This window comes from Serinus canaria, chromosome 9 (genome assembly GCF_022539315.1).
Source record: "Serinus canaria isolate serCan28SL12 chromosome 9, serCan2020, whole genome shotgun sequence".
Classification (NCBI taxonomy): Eukaryota; Metazoa; Chordata; class Aves; order Passeriformes; family Fringillidae; genus Serinus; species Serinus canaria.
The window spans coordinates 5,572,321-5,596,200 of NC_066323.1; the positions used below are offsets into that span (position 1 = coordinate 5,572,321).

The window sequence follows — 23,880 nt, forward strand, 5'->3', positions numbered from 1 at the left end:
ATTTTTATTTATTTATTTAAAGAAAAGTTCCTTCTAAATTGAATGCATGGCAGACAGCAAGGTGACTATTACACAGTTCAATGTAGGTATGGATGTTTTGTCTTTGAAGTGAAATGAATTGGAAACTTGCATTGCTTTTGAAATCTTTAATTCCTTTCCTGCAGGTGCTTACCATTGTAAAACCTTTAACAACAATTTCTACCATCGTTACTTGAATAAAATGCTTTTAAGAGAGCTTTTAGATTAGACTTTGAACTGGAAAAGGCATGAAGATATAGGAAAGTCTCCATTGTCAGTATGTTTTCTATTAGCTAGCCTGTCAGATAACTAAGCTTGACTCAGCTCTGGGCTTTTCTTAAAAACTCATTCATATGATTATAGAGGATGAAAATCCATTTATTTTAATATAGGTTCTAGCTGCAGATCCAGATTCTGTACTGGAAATTCATTGGGTCTTGATTCTCATTGGTGCTTCTGAATGAATTTTACTAGAATTCTGCATTTTAAACAAATACCTGCTGGTGATTAATTGTGGGTGTGTTCCATATAGATTGGCTTCATGTGCCAAAGTGTGGAATCCTCTGGTGTAGCTTTCCCTGTTCTTTTGAAATTTATACAGACAGGAAGCACCACAGCTGGAAGTATCCTTGGTGTAGAACTTCATGGAGCAACACTTGAGCTAATGAGGGGTTTGTATTTATAGAAGTTGCTCTAAAGAGGCACTCAGAGTTTCAGAAATTAGTCTTAATGATTTCAGACTTTTGATTCTTCAACGGAATATGTGCTTTTCTGATCTGAGGAAATTTCCAGCTGCCTGCTGCCAGCTCTGATTCAGGTAGTTGGCTGTTGCAGGTGTCAAGTTATCTGATCATAATAAAAATATATAATATATAATAATAAAAATAGAAATAGTTTCTGTTGCAGGGAACAGAGAGGTTTCTGGCAGGTTGTGCAAAAGGTGCCATCTGTGTATCTCAGTGTGTTTTGGGTTAAGAAATGGGCTAGGGAGGATGCACTGTAGAATTTCTTACCTTGCAGGAATTCTTCCCCATCAGTTATGTCCTTCAGGAACTGCCCTGGGTATGGAGTTAAATAACAGTTTCATTTTCTCTTTTATCTCAATGAATTCCCTTTGGAAATACTTCAGGGGGAGCAGAACCTTTGTCTGCTGAGGTTCCTAATGTAAGTTCCATGCACACTGAATGTGGCCAATACTTGTCAAAAAACCCCACAAATTTATTCCAAAACCTCTGAGGAACATTGTGAAAGATGATTTTAAGAAGCTTTTGATCTTAAGTGAAATGACTTTATAATTGATCAACCCTTGGCATGAGATGTGTATCCTTCATAGAAGACATTTTGAGTTACAGCTTGAAAAATGTGATTCCATGCAGAGCCTAAAGAGCTCATCAATATCAAGGACTTCAGGTAAAGGATTGAAAAAACCCAACAACAATAATTGAGTTATATTGGTGGTTACTTACAGAGACTTTGTGTTGTGTTGATTTTCTAGGAACAGAAAAAAATTGTTTCATTTTATAATGCAGTAGCCAGAATACAGGGAACCAACACTTCCTAGCAGGTTCCAAGCAGTGGTAGAAAAACACCACCTTTCATAGAGGAAATTCATTTAAGCTAGAGGTTAACTAGCAAAGTTTGAAATATTTACTTACTTAGAGTAGGAGACAGGAAAGTATTGAATAAATTTAAAAGAAAGCATAATTAAACCAATTAATCTAAGGTAATACCTTATTCTGCTCAATAAGCTCTGATGGGAAAATTATTAAACAAATTTGCATACGTAGAAAAATATCTAATTTTGTCATTAAATTATATAGGTTTATAGATACATGAAGTTTCATCAATACAGGTCTAATACTATCTAATTACATGTATACCAGCATTCTGTAAGGAAGATAAATAATAGCCTGTAGCAAATTCGTATTAATATATTAAATAATTTGGGTGATTGATTGTTTCAGGTTTCCTTTTTCTGTGTTTTCTCTGAGCCCATTAACACTTTCCAGGAGTCAGTGCCACTTTTTCAACTCCTACTCATAAGTAGGATTGGATTTTTGTGAGAAATGAGTCAAGTAAGAGGCTGGGTTTTTTTAAAGAAATACTTTCCTTAATTTCTGTCAAATCAGTGCAAGCATCAGTCCTTTATACATATGTGTGTCCACTTATTTAAATGTATTTATCATCTTCTCAGCAGCTGGCTTCACTCAGCACTGGTGACTGTGACAGTCAGGAAATTAATGGAATATATTTCAATATTCCTCAATATTCCCTCTCTGTGCTTCATTCTGAGCTACAATTTCAGTTCATTTATAGAGATAATCAGGACTCTGAATTGCTTAACCAGATTAAACTGAAATTGAAGAAAATTTAATTTTAATTAAAGTAGTTGTAGCAAAGCAATAGCTCACACTTTTTAATGCAGTAAATTTTTGCTTGTTTCACAGCATTAAATTCCTTTGCCACATAATTATTGTATTGCTCTTTGTGCAAAAGCCACAACTGAAGTAGAAGCATGGTAGAAAAGATCAACTCTACTTGCAGCCTAAAATAGTATTTTTGCCCTTTGTCTGTTATTACTTAAATATTAGGCTTGTTTACTGCTGTTGAAGTGCAGGCAGTGAAAATTGGTGGCCTGATATTGTGTAAAGGGGTACTTGAATTTTTGCCTTATAATGAGCAGTGATGGACAGCTCAACTGCAAAGCCACTTCTGTCTCCCTGACTGAAGTGCCCTTATGCACCAGGTTTGAGAATGAAGTGTTGACTTCATGGGAAAATCATATTTGATCTTTGAGTGGCTTTAAATATTTGTTTCTGAGCAGAAAACAGATACTTGAGGGCAAATTTCAACTTTCTTACAGCACCATTGACAGGAAATAGTTTATTATAAAGCTGCAAATGCTAGTTTGCAGTCTTGCATGAAATACAGTACCTGTGACAATAAAGAATGGTGCTACATGGTGTAGAGGCAATCACAACATGAATCATCTGTCACTTCAGCAAAACAGTGCCAATTGAATTTACAAATGTGGCATCTATTTATTTCTACCAGCACTGAGAAGGAGACGAAATGAAATGGAAGTGATGATTACTTGTGACACATTCCTTTTATGAAAATAACTCCCTTAACTCATGTTGTTGCAACAGACCATGTGTTCTTTTTATTTGTGTTTCTTTCAGTGAACCATGTTCCTGTATATTTATTGGGGCTGTTACCTATCAGTATGATGGAGTTGTAAGCATCTGCTACCTACATAGAGCTGTGGTGGGGGCTCACCAGCTTGGGGTGTCCTTGAGTAACTTCAGGCAAAAAGAACCATGGAACTGAATTGTGGCAGTAAACAGAATCAGAACATGGATAACACTGAGGGCTAGACTGTCAAACAGATTTTGACACAAGTGCTGAATGAACTTTCCAGCAGTGATTAAGTGATGCAGGAAGGTGATGTTGTGCCTTTATCATTGCAAAAACTCTTGTTGAGGTTTGTGTTAATACAACAGCACTTCAGAAGTGTGCTGCCAGGTAAGATGGATGTGCCCAGACTGTGCACTCCAGAAGCACTTGACTGGCAGCTGAGGGCTCTCTGGTTCATGTGGTGTGTGTGTGAGCACCCCTGTGTGTCTGCAGGCTAGAACAGCCTGTGTGGGCTCTGTGCCATCACTCTGCTCTAGTTCACAGAGTCACAGGGCCAGATAAGATGGAAGAGACCTCCAGCATCATGGAGTCCAACCTTTGACCACCCACCAGGACCATTCACCACCTTGTCAACTAAACCAGGGCACTGAATGCCACGTCCAGTCAATTCCTGGACACCTCCAGGGATGGTGACCCCACCATCCCCATGGGCAGCCCCTTCCAGGGTCTGACCACCCTTTCCGTGAAGAAATTCCTCCTGATGTCCAACTAATTACTGAACCAGAAGCCTGTATGAGAGGATTTTACCATAATATCCAGAAACACACAGGAATTTTGAGTCCCAAATACTTTGACAGTTCAGGTCTATGTGTGTGCATTTACCTTCAGACATACCAAGTCTTCTCAACAGATGTGAATGCTGTGGATCTTTGAAACCTTGAGATCCCATTCTTCAGAGACACGTGTAGTCCTTGGGGATGTCAGAGGAGAATAAATTTTACTAGAAAGCTGTTGAAAGGAGGATGTTTCTTAGAACTGTCCACATGGATGAAGTTGTCAAGATACCACCACTGCAAATACCTGTAACTTTAATGAGTAAATGAAACAAAGAATGTTGTGCTTGATACTAACCTTTAGAAGAACCTGGTCCTCTTCTTGGTAGGGTATTTTGCACATGGTTTGAATTCTGTCTCTTCCATGGGCCTGCAGGTTTTTAAAGAAGAGCCAGGTCCTCTGCAGTTTCAGCTTGTGAAAACAGTTTACTTGCTACAAGCTCTTTGCATATCAGTAGAACACCTTTTATAACAATCAAGAAAATGAGAGGAGAGTCGTGTTCAGTGGTTTAGCTAAGGTGCAATTGCTATGAAGGGCAAGATTTGCATAGGCATTTCTGTCCTTGTAGATTTTATGTTGTTCTAGGTATCATCTAAATTTCATTAAACTTCAGGATAACGGTCAAAATGAAACCATTGATTTCCTCTCCACTGCTCTTATGGGATTCTTCTGACCTATGCTCTCTGTAGAAATAGGAAAAAAATAGGGGAATGGATTTCCTGCTGTGGCTGTGACCTGAGTGAGCTCTGCACGTTTAACACTGTGGGAAGGAACAAAGGATGGTTCCATGTCCTTTGGATCCTGTGGCAAGACCTGAGCTGGGAAGGGAATGTTCTTTGGGGGAGCTTTAGAGAGTCTGGCCTTTTTATTCCTCTTGAAAGGAGAGAAGGGACTTCAGGTGAGTCAGGGTAACATTTGTGTTCATGATAAACAATGCCTAGAAAATGGGAAAAATCTGTGGAACTTCCCTGCTAATATTTTGCTTCTGAAATGTGGTATTTCTGCAAAATAACACATGCAGAAGCAGAAAAAATAGAACATGATGACTATTTTTCAATATTTTGATTTTGGTCCATTAAGTTGTTATTGTTTTCCATGTTCATTTTTCATTGTTATAGCACTATATTTTCTTTGTCTTTCCATGTTCTTTATTCTGTTATAGCATTTGGTCTTTTGCAGGTCATTCTTTGTTTATAAACCTGAGATCCCAAACACCACTAGCAGGTTACTCCTGCATTCCTTTATATATGAATATAAGCTGTCAAAAATATTTATTTCCCTCCAGAAAAAAGCCTTGGCAACAGTTTTTAAAGTAAAAGTTCAAATTACAATATACTTATTTTCTGCTGAATTTTACTAGCTTTAATTTGCAATAATCTCCACTGTGTTTGTGGAAATGTTGTTGTTATTATTTAATTTCAAAAATAACCCTAAGTAGCATTTTGTAAAAATATGTGTGGGAATATATGTTTATCACTGACTCACAATTTAAAACATGGCCTGAAATGCAATATTCTTTAGTGATGCTGCTTCTTTATCCTTCTTCAACAAGGAATTATTTCTTTCAAGCATTACCCTATTTTCTGTTTTCTTACAAATTTTCTTTGCTTTTGGTCTTCCTGATTCAAATTGTCCTTGAATTTCAGGGAGTTCAGCCTAAACGTTAACCAGCTTCTCAACTCTGATCTGAACAAAATATTTAACTTTTCATGCTGGTCTCAAGTTACCCAAACTCATTTGAGGATACAAAGCTCCTTAAAAGAGATGGTTCAGAAATCATTTAGGGCCAAGGGCTCTGTTTGGGGTTTGGAATGAATAGTCACAGAAAATGTGCTGTTGTGCACAAAATAAGATCCAGTTCTCCTGGGTGTTTGTGATCTCCTTCTGAAGCTGAATCCAGACCAGTCAGCATGAAGATAATAAAACATTGCAAACACATGAGCAAGTTAATAAGTAAATTAAATACCAGTGTTTGTATCTCTGAGGAGTGCTGCAAATAGATTGTGGTTTGTTTGTCTCTGTTCTGAAATCCAGGAAATAAACCAAGATGTGTTACAAGGATTTCCACAGATGGAAAATTTTGGGAATTTCTGAGCACAGCTCTTTCTCCTCTCTATACTATCAACAGGATTAATGGGGGTCTTGAGAACACCTGTATCTTCATTTCAGGAACCTGTCAGCTGAGATTGATTTACCAGGTTATTTCTTTTTCTTCAGTAATTTTAATCAAATTATTACTGGTACATGACCACATAGATCTACTTTATCTGATCTTGAGTGTTGAAAGATTAATAAAGATGAACTGAGGACTTGGAACACTTCCATTGCAATCTGGCTTTTTAAAACCACTGTTTCTTCTCTGTATTTCTTTTGATTGGGTGAAAGCCCTTTAGAACAAAATAAAAGCAGATAGAGAGTATTTTTTTTTTAACTTCTTGTATGCCTTTGATACATATGGTCAAAATTTAATGTGAAAATTAGCATCACTGCAGTTCCAATTGCATGTTCCACCAAAACAAAGCTAAATGATATTAACACATTTACCATGCATTTGCTAGACCTGCATCAATAATAGATTTATCTTCTTTTACAAAATTTTTGACAATATTATCATGCAAGTAAAATTAGCACTGCAGCTTCTTTAAACTACTAAAACAGAAGATGCATAATAATTATTTATCATTTTCAGCCAGAATATTAGAGGCTTTATTTTCTTATATGGTTTTCTTGAAGTATGCTATAATTTTTTAAAAAACTAGAGAAAAATAATAATATATTTATAATATATATATATATATTCAATTATGTTTTTTAAATCTGTAAGAGGCTTTTGAATTGGTGTGCATATCTAAGTGTCATCCTGTGTCTGGCAATGACTTTGGGTCCTAGAGGACACAGGTATCCCCTGGAATTGTGGCTTGGGAATAGAAGGTTTTGGGATGAATTGAAGGAATTCCTGCCATGCCTTCCATATCCTCATCCCAGCTAACCTCTTACTCTGCTCATTTATTTAAGAGCACTGATTTTTGAAGTGTGCTGATGTGGTTCATAATATGGCTCCTGAAACAACTGTGCTGGCACGGTTAAAGTGTGCTGAAGCCAAAATGTGGCTTTCAGTGGTTACAGACAAATCTGGAAGCATGCATCAGAGCTGGTTATTACTTCAAGAAAAACATTCTGTACTGCAGATAACATTGGCAATTTTCTTTCATGTTGTCCTCCAAATATGTACAGACAGCATGCGATTGTGAGTCATTGCAATGTTCACTGCATGCTGTAAACAAAATAATTGTCATTCTAAACCTGTCACTTTTGGTGTTTTCTTGCAGATTTTCTATCTCCATTCCATTCCTTGCAGAGCGCTATAGGGCTTTTATTATTTTTAATAACAATAAATCTCATTATTGGGAGTAAACAGGAATCTATGCTTGTTCATAATCAATATAAGGATGGTATATGTTACCTGATGTGTGTTCTGGCAGCTGCAAACCTATTTTGCATAAAGCAAGACTTTTATTTTACTATATTTAGTCTCCATCATCACTGGAGGAAAGGAAATCTGTATCAATGTCTCGTTTCCATGTTTGCTGTTTGTTCCATCTGTGGTGGCCATCACCAAGGTTCAGTTCATGAGGGAACAAGCTCCCAGACCAGCCTGTTAATGGGCAGGAGTTCCTTATTTCTTGAAATGGTTAACAGAAAACACAATTCATGCAGGAGGTGCTCTGTGCCCTCTTTGCTGCTGTGACTCCATGGTCCCACTCCATTCCAGGATGCTCCTGTTTGGCTGCCTGGATCAGGAGGGAGAGATTTTTTTTTTTTTTTCCTAATAGAACTGATAACAAATTCCATAATGTGCTTGCCACTTGAATTTAAAATGTTCTGTAATATATCAGTTTTAAAATCCACCTGTGCCAAGCTTAGTTCATCAGTTTGATTTGTGTTCCCTCCTGCAGACACACACACACACATGAGCTTCCCTCCAGACTTCAGTTGAAGAACATCCAATATCTAATTTTCTGGGAGCAGCAAACAGGTACATTTGACACATAGGCTTGCAGGTATAGGATTCCTGGAGTAGTCTTCCCTAAGATAAAGATTTAAAATAAGAAAGTCCAAATATTATATACTTAATGATTTGGATAGTGCAGTTATTCTGAACATCAGAACAATAGCTTCAAGCAGTTCTGCTGAACTCCATTGGATTAATACCTCTGCATCTTTTAGGAAAGTCAAAGATATGAAATTATTATCCAAATTAGGATTTGGATAGAATGGTTGCAGCAGTTTGTGGTCAGCTTTTTACATGACTGATGGTTTTGAGTGTTTCCAATCTTTTCAGCATTGATCATTTCCACACACCCCCCTTACAGTGAGTTGTACTTATATCATGAATTTAATGACAGTAGAAAGTGCTAAGCAGATATTCTTCTATCAAGGATACCTCAAATAGAATCCAAAATTAAATGCTAAAGTATTGAATATGCTGGTTTGAATTCACCATGGATGGAAAACAATAAGGTGTGCAGAAACCTAAGTATATGATTATTGGATTTTTTAAAAAATCTGATTTTTAAAGCATCAAGAGATATTTATTTTTTTGTCTTGTAACCCATAAGAGTTCTGTCAACCCTTTTAAATAACCACCACCACTTTTAAAATGTTGGGCAGTGTTGTTTGGTTTTGGTTTTTTTTTGTCACATGGCCAAACCTGCTGTCTTGTTGGTGGAGAGTTTCTGTCACTTCAGTAGTGAGACAGGCATTTGCTAACGCAGAAAAACCTGAGAATTGTCTCGTCCTTTCTCTCCTGTTACATTCCATTGTTAGTAGAACATAAAAACATAATTTTAGCTATTTGAAATATGTGGAAGAAATGCTCTTTCCTTTTTATTGTAAGCGGTTACACAATTGTAGGATACTTTAAAAGGAAACAATTTACTTCTGTCAATTGGTGTGGAAATGTTACATAAGGTTGCTCTATTTTGGCCACTTCTATGTCATTTTAATTATCAGCCAGTACAACGAGCTAAGTGGAAAGGGGGATTCAAAATGGTGAGAGCACTGGGAAAAGTTGTTTGTTTTTCTTTTTATTCTTGCCATTTTGTTAAATATTCCCAGAAAGGAGCAGGGAAATTAGTGAGATGGTTTTGCATCAGTGTGTCAGAGCAGTTTTGCTTTTACACAATACATGCGTTGCTTTTTATTCTGCGTATCTTAAAAAGGAACAAGAGTGACAGTATTTTTAAAGTACATTAAGTAGGCATTAAGACAAGAGTGATTTGCAGTGAGAGAGAGGGGAGTGATTTTTTTTTTTTTTTTTTTTTTTTTGTCTTTCATGGTGGTTAAGCACATTTCCTTGTGAGAGAGGGAAATAGATGACAGCAAGTTCTGGAGGGTTTGGGTTTTTTCTGTGTTAGCTATAGAATATTTAGGTTTATTTTTAAGGACAGCAGAAATCTGTTTAAAGAGACAGTCTTGATAAATACATACACAGATTTGCATCCACTCTGTTGACAAAATGTTATGTAAGCAGGATACAGTGAATATACTCTGTAATGCAAACCAGTATTCCTGTAGGGTTCTGGTTTTCTCTGTGTATCAGCGATGTATTGTTATTATTTGGGAAGTTAATCACAGGTGGTAGGCTATCTTCAGTTTTCTTTGAAACCCTTTGTTAACTCCTAAAGTCATGAGAATGTCATTTTTTAAAAAAGCAGGTTTTACAGAATTCTTTTTTAACCATCAGCAATGCTAAGACCAAATAGAAAAAAGTTTTTTAGATCCTTTCTGAGAATTCTCAGTAGCTTGATTCTCTTTGAGGTGATGCTCTCTGCCTTTCAGTTCTGTGTTTTCTGTAAATGTGCATAAACCTTTCACAGGCACAGCCATCTTCCTCACCCACATCTCCCATCTCTACATAGTTCTAAGCATCCCCTGTCCATTTGTGGCCATGCATCCTGTAATGCAAGCTGCCACACAGTGCTGCTGTGATTCATCATCCCCTGCTCCATTGCCTGTAAAGCTGCTTTGAAATCTTCTGGCTGTTGTTAAAATCCCTGGTTGCAGCATTTCAAAGTTTTTTAGGTTTTGTTTGTTTGTTTGTTTGTTTGGGTGGTTTTTTTGGTGTTTGTTTGTTTTTTGGTTTTTTGGGTGTTTTTTTTCACAGAAGAGAAGCAAATGTTTTTCTCTTCCTCCATATTTCCACCAGTGGCTAGTGAAGCAAAGCACTTCAAACCTGGCCTATGTTCCAGATGCAATTCTAGTGGATAATTCATAGAGAAGTGAATAAAGACATAGCAGGAAACTGCTTGTTACCAGTTCTACTCTGCAGGCACCTGCTCCAGAGTTTGCTCCTCTTGAGTAACTTTTGTCTCTGCCAGTTGTTTTTTATTTTTCTTTCCCTTGCTTATAGTTGAAAGTCTGAAGTTATGGTCTTCTCCTTGGCTTATTTATAAAATCCATTCTTACTTCCATTTTAAGCACCTTGGACTGTTCAGCACTGTTTTTGTTAGAGGAAGAGGTCTCTCTTTGACTAAATATGCAGAAAAACATTTATGTGACTTTGGTGAGCAGTTGGGGAATGCTTTCCCAGAATTTCCTGTTCATAACTGCTTGCAGAACAGCACCAGTTTTTCTGGGTCAATATTCTGACTGCATCCACTTTCAGCAAGAAATAACAGCTAAAATGAGTTTCTCTTTTCAAAGATAAAATTTAGGAAGGCAAAAAAATATGTCAGTGACTTTGTAAGGCGGGTCTAGCATAGGTTAAATGGGATGTAGGCTTAATTGAAGGCTCCTTTTTTGAGTTAGAAGAGTCTGTCTTAAAAATGGACACGGGGACAGCATTGCAAGCTGCTGGAGATGAAGATTTAATCAAGTAGCTGCTGTTTAGCAAAATGGTGGTGATGAGAAGTGGTGGTGTGAGTCAATACCCAGAGCCTTCCTGTTGTAGGTGCTGCACAGCTCCTTGCAGCTTCTGTCTTTGGTTAGATAAAAGCCAGGAAATGCACAGATAAACTGATTTTTCACAGAAATAGAAACAGATCATTGTGACTGACTGCAGGACAACCAGTGGGAGCTAACAGCTGGTGGATGTTACCAGCAAAAGGTGGGGGGAAGCTGGGTACAGGTTCAAAGCACAAATAGCATAAATGTCTATGACATGTCAGTTTATACACCTTTGGGTTTGTCATGCTTAATACAAGATCAAGTGCTGACAAAGGACAGTGCAGAATGTGCACTGGGAATGAATAAATGTAAGATTTCCTCTTTCACAGGAATGCACTGCACTAGCTGCTCACTTCAAGAATTGAGTGACAAAACCATCTTATTTGACCAAATGTGCACTATTCTGTCTTTTATGCTCTAATTTATTCCCATCACGAGCTGTGAAGTCCTGCTTGGAGTGTCTATTTTCAGCATAAAACTGTTTGTCAAATTTCTATTAAGCTTAAGGTGAAAAATTAATGAGCCATTCACTTCAGATATTTCAAAACTAATACTGCTGTATTATTAATGCAGCAGAAAGTCAGGGACGTGGGTATGTACAATTATTGCTTGGTGTTCACTCAGACTGCTTTTTGCTCTCTGCATTTTTGGGGGAAAATCATTAAAACAGTGGTTTAGGAGGAGAAGGAGTTATTTTGATGAATTCTGCCAGTAAGCTTTTTAGACAGTTTTAGTTGTTAACTTTTTGTTTTATCTGATCCTGGCAGAAGGTGCCTTGAATAAACACATATAGATGAAATACAATGTTCTTTCCAATCTTTCTTTGAATCTGGAGTTTAAACAAAAATGAACAGAAAGTTGATTCATGTAGCACAAAACTTGGAGAAATGCAAATAAAAGACTATTCACATAATACTGAGGAAGCTGTTGGTGGAGCAATATTTTTGGGCTAGAGAAGTATGACATTATGACTAAAACTGGTTTTTCAGTCTTCAGAAAGTCACTGACATGATGAAAAAATTGCACTTCTGCTCAGAACTGAGTGGGCTATGGTGCACAAGTATTGCTGTTACATGCAGAAATCCCAGAACATTTGTCAGTAGCAGTAAATTAAGCGATGGAGCACTGGGAAATGCTGGCTGGGGGGAGTGTGTCCCAGGCTGAGCAGTGTGGAAACTGATGCTCAAGGTTTGTGCTTGCATTGAAAAAGAAAACATAAACCACAGTCACTGCAGAAGGAGAAATTCAGGCCTTGCTTTCTGTGCAGAAACTTTCTAAAGATTGCTTCTTTTTGTGCTCCTAAAATTAACTTAATAATTAATAAGTGTATTTTCCTCCTCACTTTACAGTAAGTTCTCCAGGGACTTTCTGAAATGAATAGTGATTCTAGGCCTGGCTCAGTTACATTGTTAGACTTGCAGAGAGGAAGGAATTCTGCTTCTTGGAAGAGTTTCATGCTCTAAAACTAAATTTCATTAGAAGCAAAATGTCAAATTTAAGTTATCCTTCAAGCATTTGTTGTTCCCCCAGATGCTGAAGGGTTTGGCATCCAGCAGAGAAAGTGCCAGCAAGAATCCCCAAGTTCTTTCAGTGTGTTGATCTCTTTCTGGAGTTCCACTGCTCTGTTTCACTCTCACTGCAGCCCCAAGCCCATGAGTATTTTAAACCTGAATGATTAGGCTTTAAGTAGCAGCCCTGGAAATCTGCAGGTTTTTAAGTGTGCACTGGAGAGATTGGTCTTGGATGGTTCCCTTTTGAAATCTGGTCATGAAGCACATTGCTTTCCTCAGCCTCCTTAACAAGTGGCAATTAATAAATGCCTGGAAGAAGAAGAGGAACTTTTTTTTTTTTTCCAAGTATTTTTAATATGAATTCAATGGTGGTTTTTTCTCTGTTATTAGTTTGTCAAGTTTAGTTATTAGAGAATTTTATAGTATTTAGGTCTGGCAAAGATTCAGGTCATCTAATGCATCACCTTCCCTCAGGGAGGGCATCAGCCATATCTGCATCATTCCTGACAGATGTTTGCTCACACTTTTCTCTAAAAAGATTTCAGTTTAAGAGATTTTATCACCTACCTAGGCAAGTCTTTATGAATTCTTCCTGTTTGAAAGTTTTTCTTCCAGATAAATCTGCCCAGATAACTTAAATCTGCCTTTCTATAGATTCTTTTTTCTCCCATACTTCAAACTCCATCTCCTATTGTGAAATGATTCATTTTTAAATATGGGGGGGGGGGTTTCTCCTGTAAGTTGTTGTTGAAAGTGGATCTTTCACAGGTTATTCAGGTATGAAGCTCAAGTTGTGAGTAACTGGAGAAAGGAGAGGTTTTTCTCATCTGAAATGTTTTGAGCTTCATTGCCCCTCTAATACAGTCTGCAGATTGACAAACACTGGAAAGAAAATAATGGCTCAATTGCACATCTCTGATGGGCTTTTAAGGATTCTTTTTGAGTGCAGAAACAGACTCTCAAAGCTTGACCAAACTGATTTTGCTGTCACCTTACTGATGTGACAACTTGAGGAGATTTTGAACCCAGACCAACTTTGATGAGACAAAGCTTTTTTTAAAGTTATATTTTGAACCAGCTTTACCTTTCCACCTAAAAACTTGTCTGATTCCTTCAAACTGAACACTGATCACCTTGCTATTGAGTATTAAAGGTGAACAACACCTTTTGTTTTTCCATAATTTAATGATACAGCTTTGGTCAATTTTTACATTAGGATTAAAGATGTACTATAAAACGTTTCATGAGTTTCTAGAACAAAACAAAAAAAAAAAATGGAGGATGTGTCTAGGTTTATTTATTTTTTTTTTCCTCTAGACTGTGTTTCAGTAACAGCAGTCCTGGTAGTAGTTTTATAGAAGTTTATTTGAAACATGCTGCTGTTTGCTGACAGCTTCCTCCCCTTGTGCCTGCAGTCACACAGAATTTACAGGATGCTTTTGGGTCGTAAAGAACTCCATGTGGACAGGAGATACAGTGTTGGTTTCACAGAGGTCTTGGGGAGAGGCCTTGTATTCTGAGTCTCTGGTTGAAGGTTTGGACACGATTCAGCAGGGGCAGGGACATTGTGAGGCTGTTGCAGGTTGTGTTAGAGCTGTGTCCTGCCCAGGCTGTCAACCTCCCCTCCTTTGCTGTGGTGGGCTTTTCATCTGCCACAAGTGCTCCTGCTTTCCCTGGGAAGAGATGATCCCATATACATCTGAAATAACTGAGAAAAACAGCTGGTTTTTCCTGAAGTGTTTCAGAGCATTTCTGTTTGCCAAGTTAGGTTTTTATTTTTCCCCACTGTTTTGTCAGTTGGTCTCCCAAAATATCTCATTATCTCATCAGAAACCTTTCCATGATCAAGTGTTAGGCTGGTGTATGCAAACTCACTTTTCTCAGTTAAAGGGAGATTTAAATACTTTGCATGAAGCTGCTGATATTGAGAGGTTCATGCTATGTCTGCTTAAGATGTTTCAGCTGTAAATGAAATATTCTGATGCTTTCTGATCCATACCTTTCTCCACTCAATGTGTCTGTTTAGTACCTTCTTATTCCAGACCTCCTTCAGCTGTTCAGTTTTTACTTGAATTGGAAAGTTATTGCTGATCAGTACTTCCATTTTACAACAGTTCCTTTAACTGTATGCCAATTTAATTTGTTGTGTTTCATTCACAATCTGACATTTGCTCAGCCTCATTTAACAGTTTCTTTCTTGTGGAACTATTGCCCAGATACCATAATACGTACATGTAATTTTGTAGTACATGTTCTTGAAGAAGCTTTTAATTTTTTTTTCAGTATTATAAGCACAAAACAACAGCTGCTTATCTAAATCAGTTGTTTTAACTTGTATGGTAGAGATTTGCATTTTTGTGTTTGGTTTTATGAAGAAAAAAAATCTAATTTTCATCTACTAAATTGCTCTTCCCTTTCTGTCATTTAAGATGGAAGCTACAGGCAAAATCGACTGAACCTCACAACACTGTTGGTACAACCAATTTCTGCCCTGCTTGCCAGAAAACTTGTTTCCCTACCTGAGGACACTGCCCAAAGAGACAGGTGTGCCCCCCTCCAACTGCCAGCTGCAGGTAATGCTTTTCAAATGCACTTCACCTGTGGGATGTTCCTCTCAGACTCCAAATCCACTTTCTACTACTGTACAACTAAGGCTTAGCTTATTATGGATGTGTTTGGCTTAGATGCTTTCTAGAAGAGGGTATGAACAGTCTAAAATTATGCTCCTAAAATCTGATAGATGGAAGTTGTGGCTTAAAAATAAAATGGTAGAAGGCATTGAGCACTAATTCTTAATATTGACTTAGAACCTCCTCTGTGTAGATGCCATCACTAGGGAGGTTTGTTAGTGCTGCAGTATGGTTTGTTAGGCCTTGTTGTACTCCTAATAATGTCATTTTAACATTAAGGCAACAGTAACTATATTATTCTGTGGGGATTTTTTCTGTTCCTGGAATAATAACACTTAAATTCTAAATGTTGTCCTTAATTTGCATATGCTATAGAGTAAACAGTGTATTGTTACCTGAACCCTCAGGCAGCTTTTTCTCCCAATTTTCACCAGGAGAACAGGCACCATGATGAGAACAAAATACCTTGAGTAGAGCCAGATGAATGCATTCATAGTATCTCCCTAGAAATAATCCCATTAGCAAAGTCAAACAGATTATTGCTTGAAAAAACTTATTGCTGGTATAGGAAAGGGAAAAAAAGTAAAACTACAGTCTTCCAGCTCAGTGTTTCACCAGCAGAAAATCTTCCAGAGAACATTCTAGTGAGGTGCATGTTTAAACAGTAATTCTTCAGTAGACAGTTTTCAGTGTTGTTTTTTACCTGTCCATCTTTCACCAGAAAAAAAAAAAGGTTTATTTCATTTAAGGCCCATTTAAATGAATTGATTTGAAACTGTGGTCTTGGAAAGGAGGAGGCAAATTAATTTAGCCACTGTATCCTGTGCTACACACAGGAAAAACAAATTTTAAGGGCAACCAATGTGGTATCATGTGCTGTATCCCTTGTTTATTGCTTTTGGAAAGTTATTGTGGAATAGGAGGACAGTACAACAAGTCATAAAAAAGGTTGATTAATTTTATGACTTGTGTTAGCATTTGTAGTTATACATACTAAAAAGGAAGGCAGAAAACCTGGTGTTTCGTGGCTTAAGCTGTTGTGGTTAGGCAGGACAATTGTTCTCCATGCATGGCTGACTAGATTTTTTAAAAAAGAAATTTTAATTTTAAAAATTATTGTCCCCACAACCAGTAGAAAAGGGGAAAAGGAGGAACAAGGGCTTAACCATTCCAGGTAGGCTGCATGAAGCTTGTTAGTATTGAAGGAGTTTCCAACAGCTGAAGTGCCTGGAGCAAAGCCTGAATTTGGGCTGGAAAATGACACTCCTTTTAGAAAGATAAAAGGCTGCACAAGGTCTGTTTCTCAGAAAGCTTTGTCTGGAGGCTGCAGGGCAGAATCACCCTAAAGGGCAGCTTATTCTGCTTTTTCTGTGACAGGTGTGGCACTTCTGTTTTATTTCCCTGAGAAGACAGGAATTCTGTGAGAGGAGAATTTCTGGAAAGAAAGAATATTCCAAGCCAGCAGTCTAGTGAGAAGCAGTCCATGTCTGGTTTACTCTGGGTAAAACACAACAGCTTGTGTGTGATTCATGGAAAGCTTCTGAACCACAGTAATCCATGGGGGATTTTTTAAAAAAATCTTAATTTATTGAGAAGATAGGGACTATGAGAAGAAGCCTTGTATAATTCTCTAATGTATTATGATAGGTTTTTCCTTGAAATAATGGTGAAGCTGCTGATGTTCTGGAGCACAGAGTGTGCTGTTGTTCAGCAGCAGCCTTAACAGAAGAGATAAAAGCCTGGTCTCATGGTAAGAAATGGTGTAGAACCATTTAATACTAGTAATAGCTAAAGAGATAATGCTGAGGACAGCAATGCATTAGAGAAGAGCAAAGGTTGAATTTTACAGTCTTCCTGTTGATTTGAAGAAGCTTAAGAGAGAGATTTCACTTCTGACGTAGGACTCATCATTTATCTGTCAAAAGAGGTGAATGAGCAATTCAGATGATTGGTTGGCTTGAAATTTGTTAGGACAAAATGATCATCATTCTCTCATCATTATGTTTCAAAAAGCTGAACAGCAGATTCATCAGTAATGATTAAACATTTATATATAGTTTTCTCACATTGCTGCTTTTTTCCCTTAGCCTTGCAGTTTTCAAGAGACAAAATGTGACAGAGGGAGTGGGAGGATGGAGGCAAACATCCCACACAGACTGAGTGCTCAGGACCTACAAAGCAAATAGTGGGAATTGAAGTCAGCTGTTAATTTGGTGTTAGATGAAGTCAGTAATTAGATTTGCTTTTTGTTAGTTATGGTACATTATTGTTAATCCTCATTAATCTGAAATTCTGTGCTCCCATGAACTTTTTCCCAAAGATAGGCAATTAGAAGGAATTTCAGAGCGAACTTTCTATAGAGAAACTTTAAACTTTTGAAGCTTCTTTTTTTTTGACAAAATCTCCCTAGGATATTTGCTGGAACATTGTGAAGGTTGTTGTAAAACTAAAGCACTCCTATAAACATAAATGAGGGAAGTCTTGCTGTGTACAGTGAACTGCCTTTGTTGCTGTTAAGTTTCCCACTATTTGGGAGATTGCAGTAATGTACAAATTACCCTTTTTCAATTAAACTCTTGAGTATTTAATGTAAATCTATCTAATGGCAATTAATTTCCAAAGTGTTTTTTGACACTAATGACCATCTGCTTTGGTTTGAATGGAAATCCTGGAAGCCTGCTATTGAAACACATCAGTGTTATGTACATGTGTAATTTTTCCCTTTGGTTTTAAGTGTCATTTTTCATACTCAGTGTGATTAATGTCTGAAAAGAGGGAAGGTGAGAAAGATCCAGGATTTCAGTAGTGATCAGTCTCCAGGTGTCTGGGGCATCCTTCTGTTCTCATCCTGTTCTTCCATTCTTCTCCACACCCATGTTGCTGGTCACTCTTGGAGATAAGGACTGGATGGTCACTTGGTGTGACCTGGTATGGCTGAGCAGTACAGCTCAGTTGGTAGGAAGTGTAAATGCAAGTGATCTCACTTAAACATCCCACTTCCCGTGCAATAGCTGTAATTTTTTTTATTCTTTAACTTCTAAAATTATAAAGGCAAGGCATGAATAGTTTAGGTAACTTGAATGATATCAAACACTGTGTGAATAATAGAGCCAGGTATACAAAGACTCCCAGCATTCTGCTGCAGACAGTAAAATTACTCAGATCAAAATGCTTTTCTAGGTAGAATCCTTTGATCTTTTGTAACCTTTTTTTAGTCTACAAAATACAGTCACTGATCAATAGTGAATCATCACAGTGACTGCAGTGCAGAGCTCTGTTGTAGGCTGCAAACAAATCTACCTCCTCTGACAAAATGGGTGAGTGGAACAGATAACCAGAACTGACTGGTACTGGAAGGGTTTGCAGCACAACACAATGCATTTTTTTGAGACTTTGAACATCTATTTTATGTAGTTCCACATGTCAGATGTTCATTACACTGAGTTTATAGTCAACTCTGATCGTGTGAAATTTGAATCATTAATTATACAAAAGGAATAATTGGAAGAGTCTGTTATTTTCCATATTATACGACTCTCATCCAAGATAAATAAAATTCTCTGCCAAGTGCTGCACTGGTGCAAATCAAGCCTGTCTTCTTTTCAGTCAGAGGAAGGGCATGGAGTGATAAAGTGAATATCTCTTCCTGTTAAACTACAGCCTTGTGATAATATTATATGTGTTTCTCCTTCATAGTTTGCTACCTGTCAGAGAAAATAAAGACTCCCATATTTAATAAACTCTGGCTGGGCCATCTCACACTGGGATATCAATATGCAAACAATACCATAATTTCTGGGTATTTGGACTATGCTAAACATGAATCCAAGGGAGGAAAGAGAGAAAGATGCCAGCAGATTGTGTGGCAGGGCAAGTTTCTGTATCTACCAAATCTGGAGTCATTGTACATAACAGTAGAAATATAACAAATTTCTGCAGATGTCTCTTACAGACATTTGAAGGAAGAACAAGTTAAATAGGGAGCTCTGATCTGTGTGAAAACTTACAGACATTTGTACCAATACTCTCAGATTTTCTTTTCATGATCACTTTAAATTCTGTTCCTTTTTTAAACAGAAGTTCATGAGAAGAATTAGGCATGAACAGTGTGAAGCATTTTTTATATCTCTTCCCTCTACTCCCAGCTGAAGCCTAGAGAGCTTTTCTACCAGAATTGTAAATGATCAATATATATTTTCAGAATTCTGTTCTGCACCAGTGTTTTCCTGTGTGATGCTTTGCTTTTGATTGCTATAAAGCAGGTAAAGAATGAAAGTAGTTTGAGGTTATGAAATTCAACTCTACAATCTGAAGCATTTTCAGCTCTCTTTGATGTTGACTGTGACACATTTATTCTGTATCACATTAGGCCATCCTACTTTAGAGCCTCCTTAAAGGACTTTATTCTAGGCATTTCTTATTTCAAAAACTCTTCATCTGAAGAGTTTTATTTCTGGATTCCTCATTGTAGGTCAAAAAAAGATGATGATCAAATACCAAGGAGTTTATTCATTAAGCTCTTCATACTAAGATTAGACTTGGAGACTCAAGATCTATGAATATTTGTTCAAAAAGGACAATATATTGTCAGTAGGCAACATAGCTGATTAATCAAATGGAAATCTATTAGGGAAAAATATTAGAGATATCAGATTTAGATGATGTATTGTTTATACAACAAAAAAGTGTAGGTTTTTCATTACAAGGACATCTGGCCAGGAGTTCTGTCATATTCCTGTACAAATAGTTTTATACCTCAACAGTTCTGTACATTGCACAGATTCAGTATTGATTTTTGCATATGTAATTTTATAGTATCACACAATATTTTTCTGAGATTATATTAATTATTAAGTATATACTATTTTATATTTATTCTTTTTTCTGTGGATACCATGTTGCATGTAGTGTTTTTGTGAGTGCTGCTGTTACATAAATATGTGATTATTATATTTCTTCACTTAAAGTTCTGTGTTTGAACTTGAAAACTGATATAAAATACATAAAATACATAGTAAATAAGGTTTTGCACTCAAACTGATATGATGATCTGTCAAGTGCAGTTTAATGCTGATTGCTTCAGCTCAGTGTCCCCTAAGTCACGTGAGCATGGATGTCTGGTGATGTTTGAAATCTCTAATTCAATTGTGATTTCAGACTGGTTCACATTTATTCAGCTGTTGATTTCTACAGGTACTCTCTCAAAAACTGCATTACTTGAAGTTATTTAATGTACTTTATTTCAGCAGTCTGCTGAAATAGCTTTGGGCTTTATGATCCAGGAGTTATTCTGTTGAAATCCTTAAAATCAGTTAATACTTGACTTTTCTATACTTCAGTTAAGTGTGCATGTAGAGAAGTTTTTTCAGTGATTAGCAAAAATCTTGGCAAATGAGTTCAGCTTTCAAACCTGAATTCCTAAAGATGCTTTTTAAAATCCAGGACTAAAATGCTCAGAAAACTTTCTGATGGATAGGTGTTTAGCATGATCAGGATTCAAGAATTTAAGCAACATGTTTCAAAATGAGACTCAAGCTTTTATTCCAGCTTATTCTCCTCTATGCATGAGCTTGGGATGAAGTTAAAAAAGAAACAAGCCTAACTCATGATCTTTTAACATAACTACTGCAAGTAGGTTTTTCACATCTGAAGTACTAAAATTGTCCATCAGATGAGAGGAAAAATAGCCATGGATTTATAAAAATAACTGTGTAAATGTCAGAACAGAATGTATTATTTGTTATGAGACAATTAAAAAGTTCCAGATCGGGAAATAAATAAATAAAGAAAGGTAACAGTAAATATGTTTGTGTTTTTCTATCCCAGAAGTAGCTTTTAGTTCACATAAAGACCGTGTATCCTGAATAATGTTTAGGGAAAGTCTCCTCACAGCTTCCCAGGGAATATAGGGGAAAAAAAAAAAAAAAAGAGTTGTCAAGATCCTTAAAATACAGTGTTAGGACAAGAGGTTTGTTGTCAGAACTGTTTAGAGGGGATTAAATTTTGCTTCTGCTGTATACTCCAAAGAGCAGCTTCAGCCTTTTCATCTGGTGCTCTAAGCCTTTAAGCCCAAGTCACTCTGAGCTGACTGCAGTGTTACACCACTATTAACTGGAGTATCTGATTTGAGAATATGGGCATTGCCAGGAGCTCATTTTCTGTGTCTTTATTGTCAGTTACAGACTGGGTAGCTGATGTTGATTAAGGGAAAACAGTGAAGTCAGTTGTCTTCAAAAGGATTTATCTTCTTTTTGTCTGCGAAGAGGCCTAAAGGAACAAACATCTAAAGTGTTGTAGGAAAAGGAAAGGAAATTAGTTTTGACTTTAAAATATCTTTTTTTGAAGAAGAGTAAATTGGCTCTAAAATGGTTGTAGGTGAGAAACAGCAGCAAGAAGTAACTTGCATAATTTAGGTTAAATTTAAGCTGCTTATTCAACATAGATGGCTTGAGCTGTTTTCACTTGTTTTAAAAGACCCTTTGGGAATCATTTGGACTATTTTTTAATGATTTTTTTTAAAATTCTAAAATAATATCTGTGGATTTACTGAACAAAGAATTCATTTTCATGGCATTAATAGTAATTAAAAATACAGTAAGTTACATCAGAAGAGCAAAGTTAATTACGTGACAAATAAAGATATTAACATGCTGTGACTGATTGCTACTAAGTCATGTGCCAGGGTTTATTTTTAATTAACTGCTTGGTTTGCATTTTCCTTACTGGTTTGTTCAAGCAAAACCAGAATTGTCATAGAGAAGGCACATCTGTTGATAACTGAAGAGGTTTTGTCTGAATAAAAAATAGAATAACTATTGGTAATTCATTTTTTAAACAAACATGAGCAGTTCACTTGCTTTTTTTTTTTTTTTTTTTTTTTTGAAATACCAATGAAGATGAGAGAATTAAAATATATTATTTTTTATTTTAGGAACATTTTTAAGTAAATTTACTGTATGAACCAGCAAATGAACCCCGAAGAACAGTAACCATGTGTTGTTTTTGTTTCACATGTTGCTGTAAACTCCCCACTCACATATTCTGTGCTCCTCAGGAACCAAAGCCAGGGAAGAAACTGTTAGAAAAAAATCCATGGGAGGATAATGGCCTGGGACATGGAGAGCAAAATGATCTGTGGAGTATTTGAATTTTGGTCTGTGGCAGTTGGGATGTGGACATGGGAGGAATTGTGTCCCAGAGATGCTTCCAGCACAGTTCTGCCCCAGGGGTGGAGCGTTGGTGGATGGAGGAGAATCCCCCTGCAGGTCTGGGCTCAGCCACTGCTGACTGTCACCTGCTGCTGCTTTTTCAGTTCAAGCAGTTTGAGACATTTTCTTTTCTCTTGGGTAGAAGTTGTGGCCTTTCTGATGAGCTGGATGTTTACACGTTCTGTTGTCATGCAAATGAAACGTTTGGAAGGTGGCAGCAGTTCTCCTGGTTGGTTGTTTGGTTTCCACTGTCACAAACTGCAAACTCCTGGGCTTACTGTGTCCCACCTTCTTTTAGTCTATTTAAACTCAGATATTTGCTCTACTCTGGCTTTATTCTGTGCTACAGTCTCAAATGGCATGGCAGTACTGGCAAGTTCCTTACATTTCAGCAGCTTTTGAAATAGTTCTGCCTTTGTGTTTGCACCATTTCCTCATCTGATGCCAGCTAGGCCAAAACCCTGGCTTCTGTTGGCATATGTTCACAAGAGCATCACCAAAGGCTGTGCTGGCCAAGCTGTGGGGAGGTCTGACTGCTCCCATCTCATTTAACACAGAGGCTTTTCTCCAGAAGAAAATGTAATATAAACCAGGTATAATTTTGTGAATGTTATTGAGAGATTGACCCAGGTGAAGGATTAGGTAAGAAAAACCCATGAAGTTTAAGGCAGATTTTGTTACCACAGAGTTATGTGAATCCTACTCTTAAAAATTTTCTTTTTCTGGTGTATTCTGGCAGCATTTATTGAGTGAATTCAATGATCTTTTAACTCAAGGAGTAGAGATCTCTTTTGAGAGTCCATCTTTGAATCATGGTGCTAAAATAGGTCCAAGAAAATAATGTCATATTTTGTGTTTTAATCTATGGTTCCTATTCATGGGTTTTTTTAGCCTCATTTAAAATTCTTTTTTTTAATGTATGTGGAATTTATTTTGTCTTTGGCCCATATGTTTCTTGGCTGGGTGAATAAGTTCAACATTTTCTCTTTTTTTTCCATCTTTTAACAGGCAAGAAAACAATCAGTCTGAATATTCAGTCTGTCACAACTTACAAGACAATTTCTAATGTCATTGGCTATCTAAAAGGAGCTGTATTTCCTGGTAGGTATCCCTTTGTCATTTGTATTGATTATTTGTTTCATAATGGGTGGGAGTCACAGCTGGGATCAGAATCGTGTTTTGCCAGATAATTCACTGATGCAGAGGAGAGAAAAAGACCTTTTTGAACTCATTTTGTGATTTGTGACAAGACAGAATATGAGGGTTAAACAGAGAATAAGCTGAAGGGGATATTGTAGTTGCAAAAACCATATTTTTCCACAAGCAGCAGGTGTTGCACATGGACCACAGAGAGTATCAGTAGTTTGTACAAGGAGCTGTTTAATGGTTTTAATTTTAATATGGTTTTAACACTTGCTGCAGCCTTATTTTGTGTCTCAATCATGCCTTAAGCTAGTTTTATACAACTCTATGAATAATAATTACTCTTCTCTATGTGTGATGGTTGAACAATGGAACTCTAAATGCAGCTGGGACATAAGGCACAACCTCCCTCTGTCCTTTGATGCTGTACATAAATAATGTTATCATCAG

At 37.0% G+C, this 23,880-nt stretch overlaps 1 protein-coding gene across 7 annotated transcripts in view; it reads left to right on the forward strand.

Moving 5' to 3' along the window:
- Positions 1 to 23,880, forward strand: part of NAALADL2 (N-acetylated alpha-linked acidic dipeptidase like 2) — a 400,239-nt gene that overhangs the window by 282,856 nt on the left and 93,503 nt on the right. For all 7 annotated transcript variants that reach the window (XM_018912780.3, XM_018912779.3, XM_050978009.1 and 4 more), the window contains 2 exons: positions 14,879 to 15,022; positions 23,296 to 23,388. In XM_018912780.3, coding sequence (XP_018768325.1) covers positions 14,879 to 15,022; positions 23,296 to 23,388 — 237 coding nt within the window. The remainder of the gene's footprint in view (positions 1 to 14,878; positions 15,023 to 23,295; positions 23,389 to 23,880) is intronic.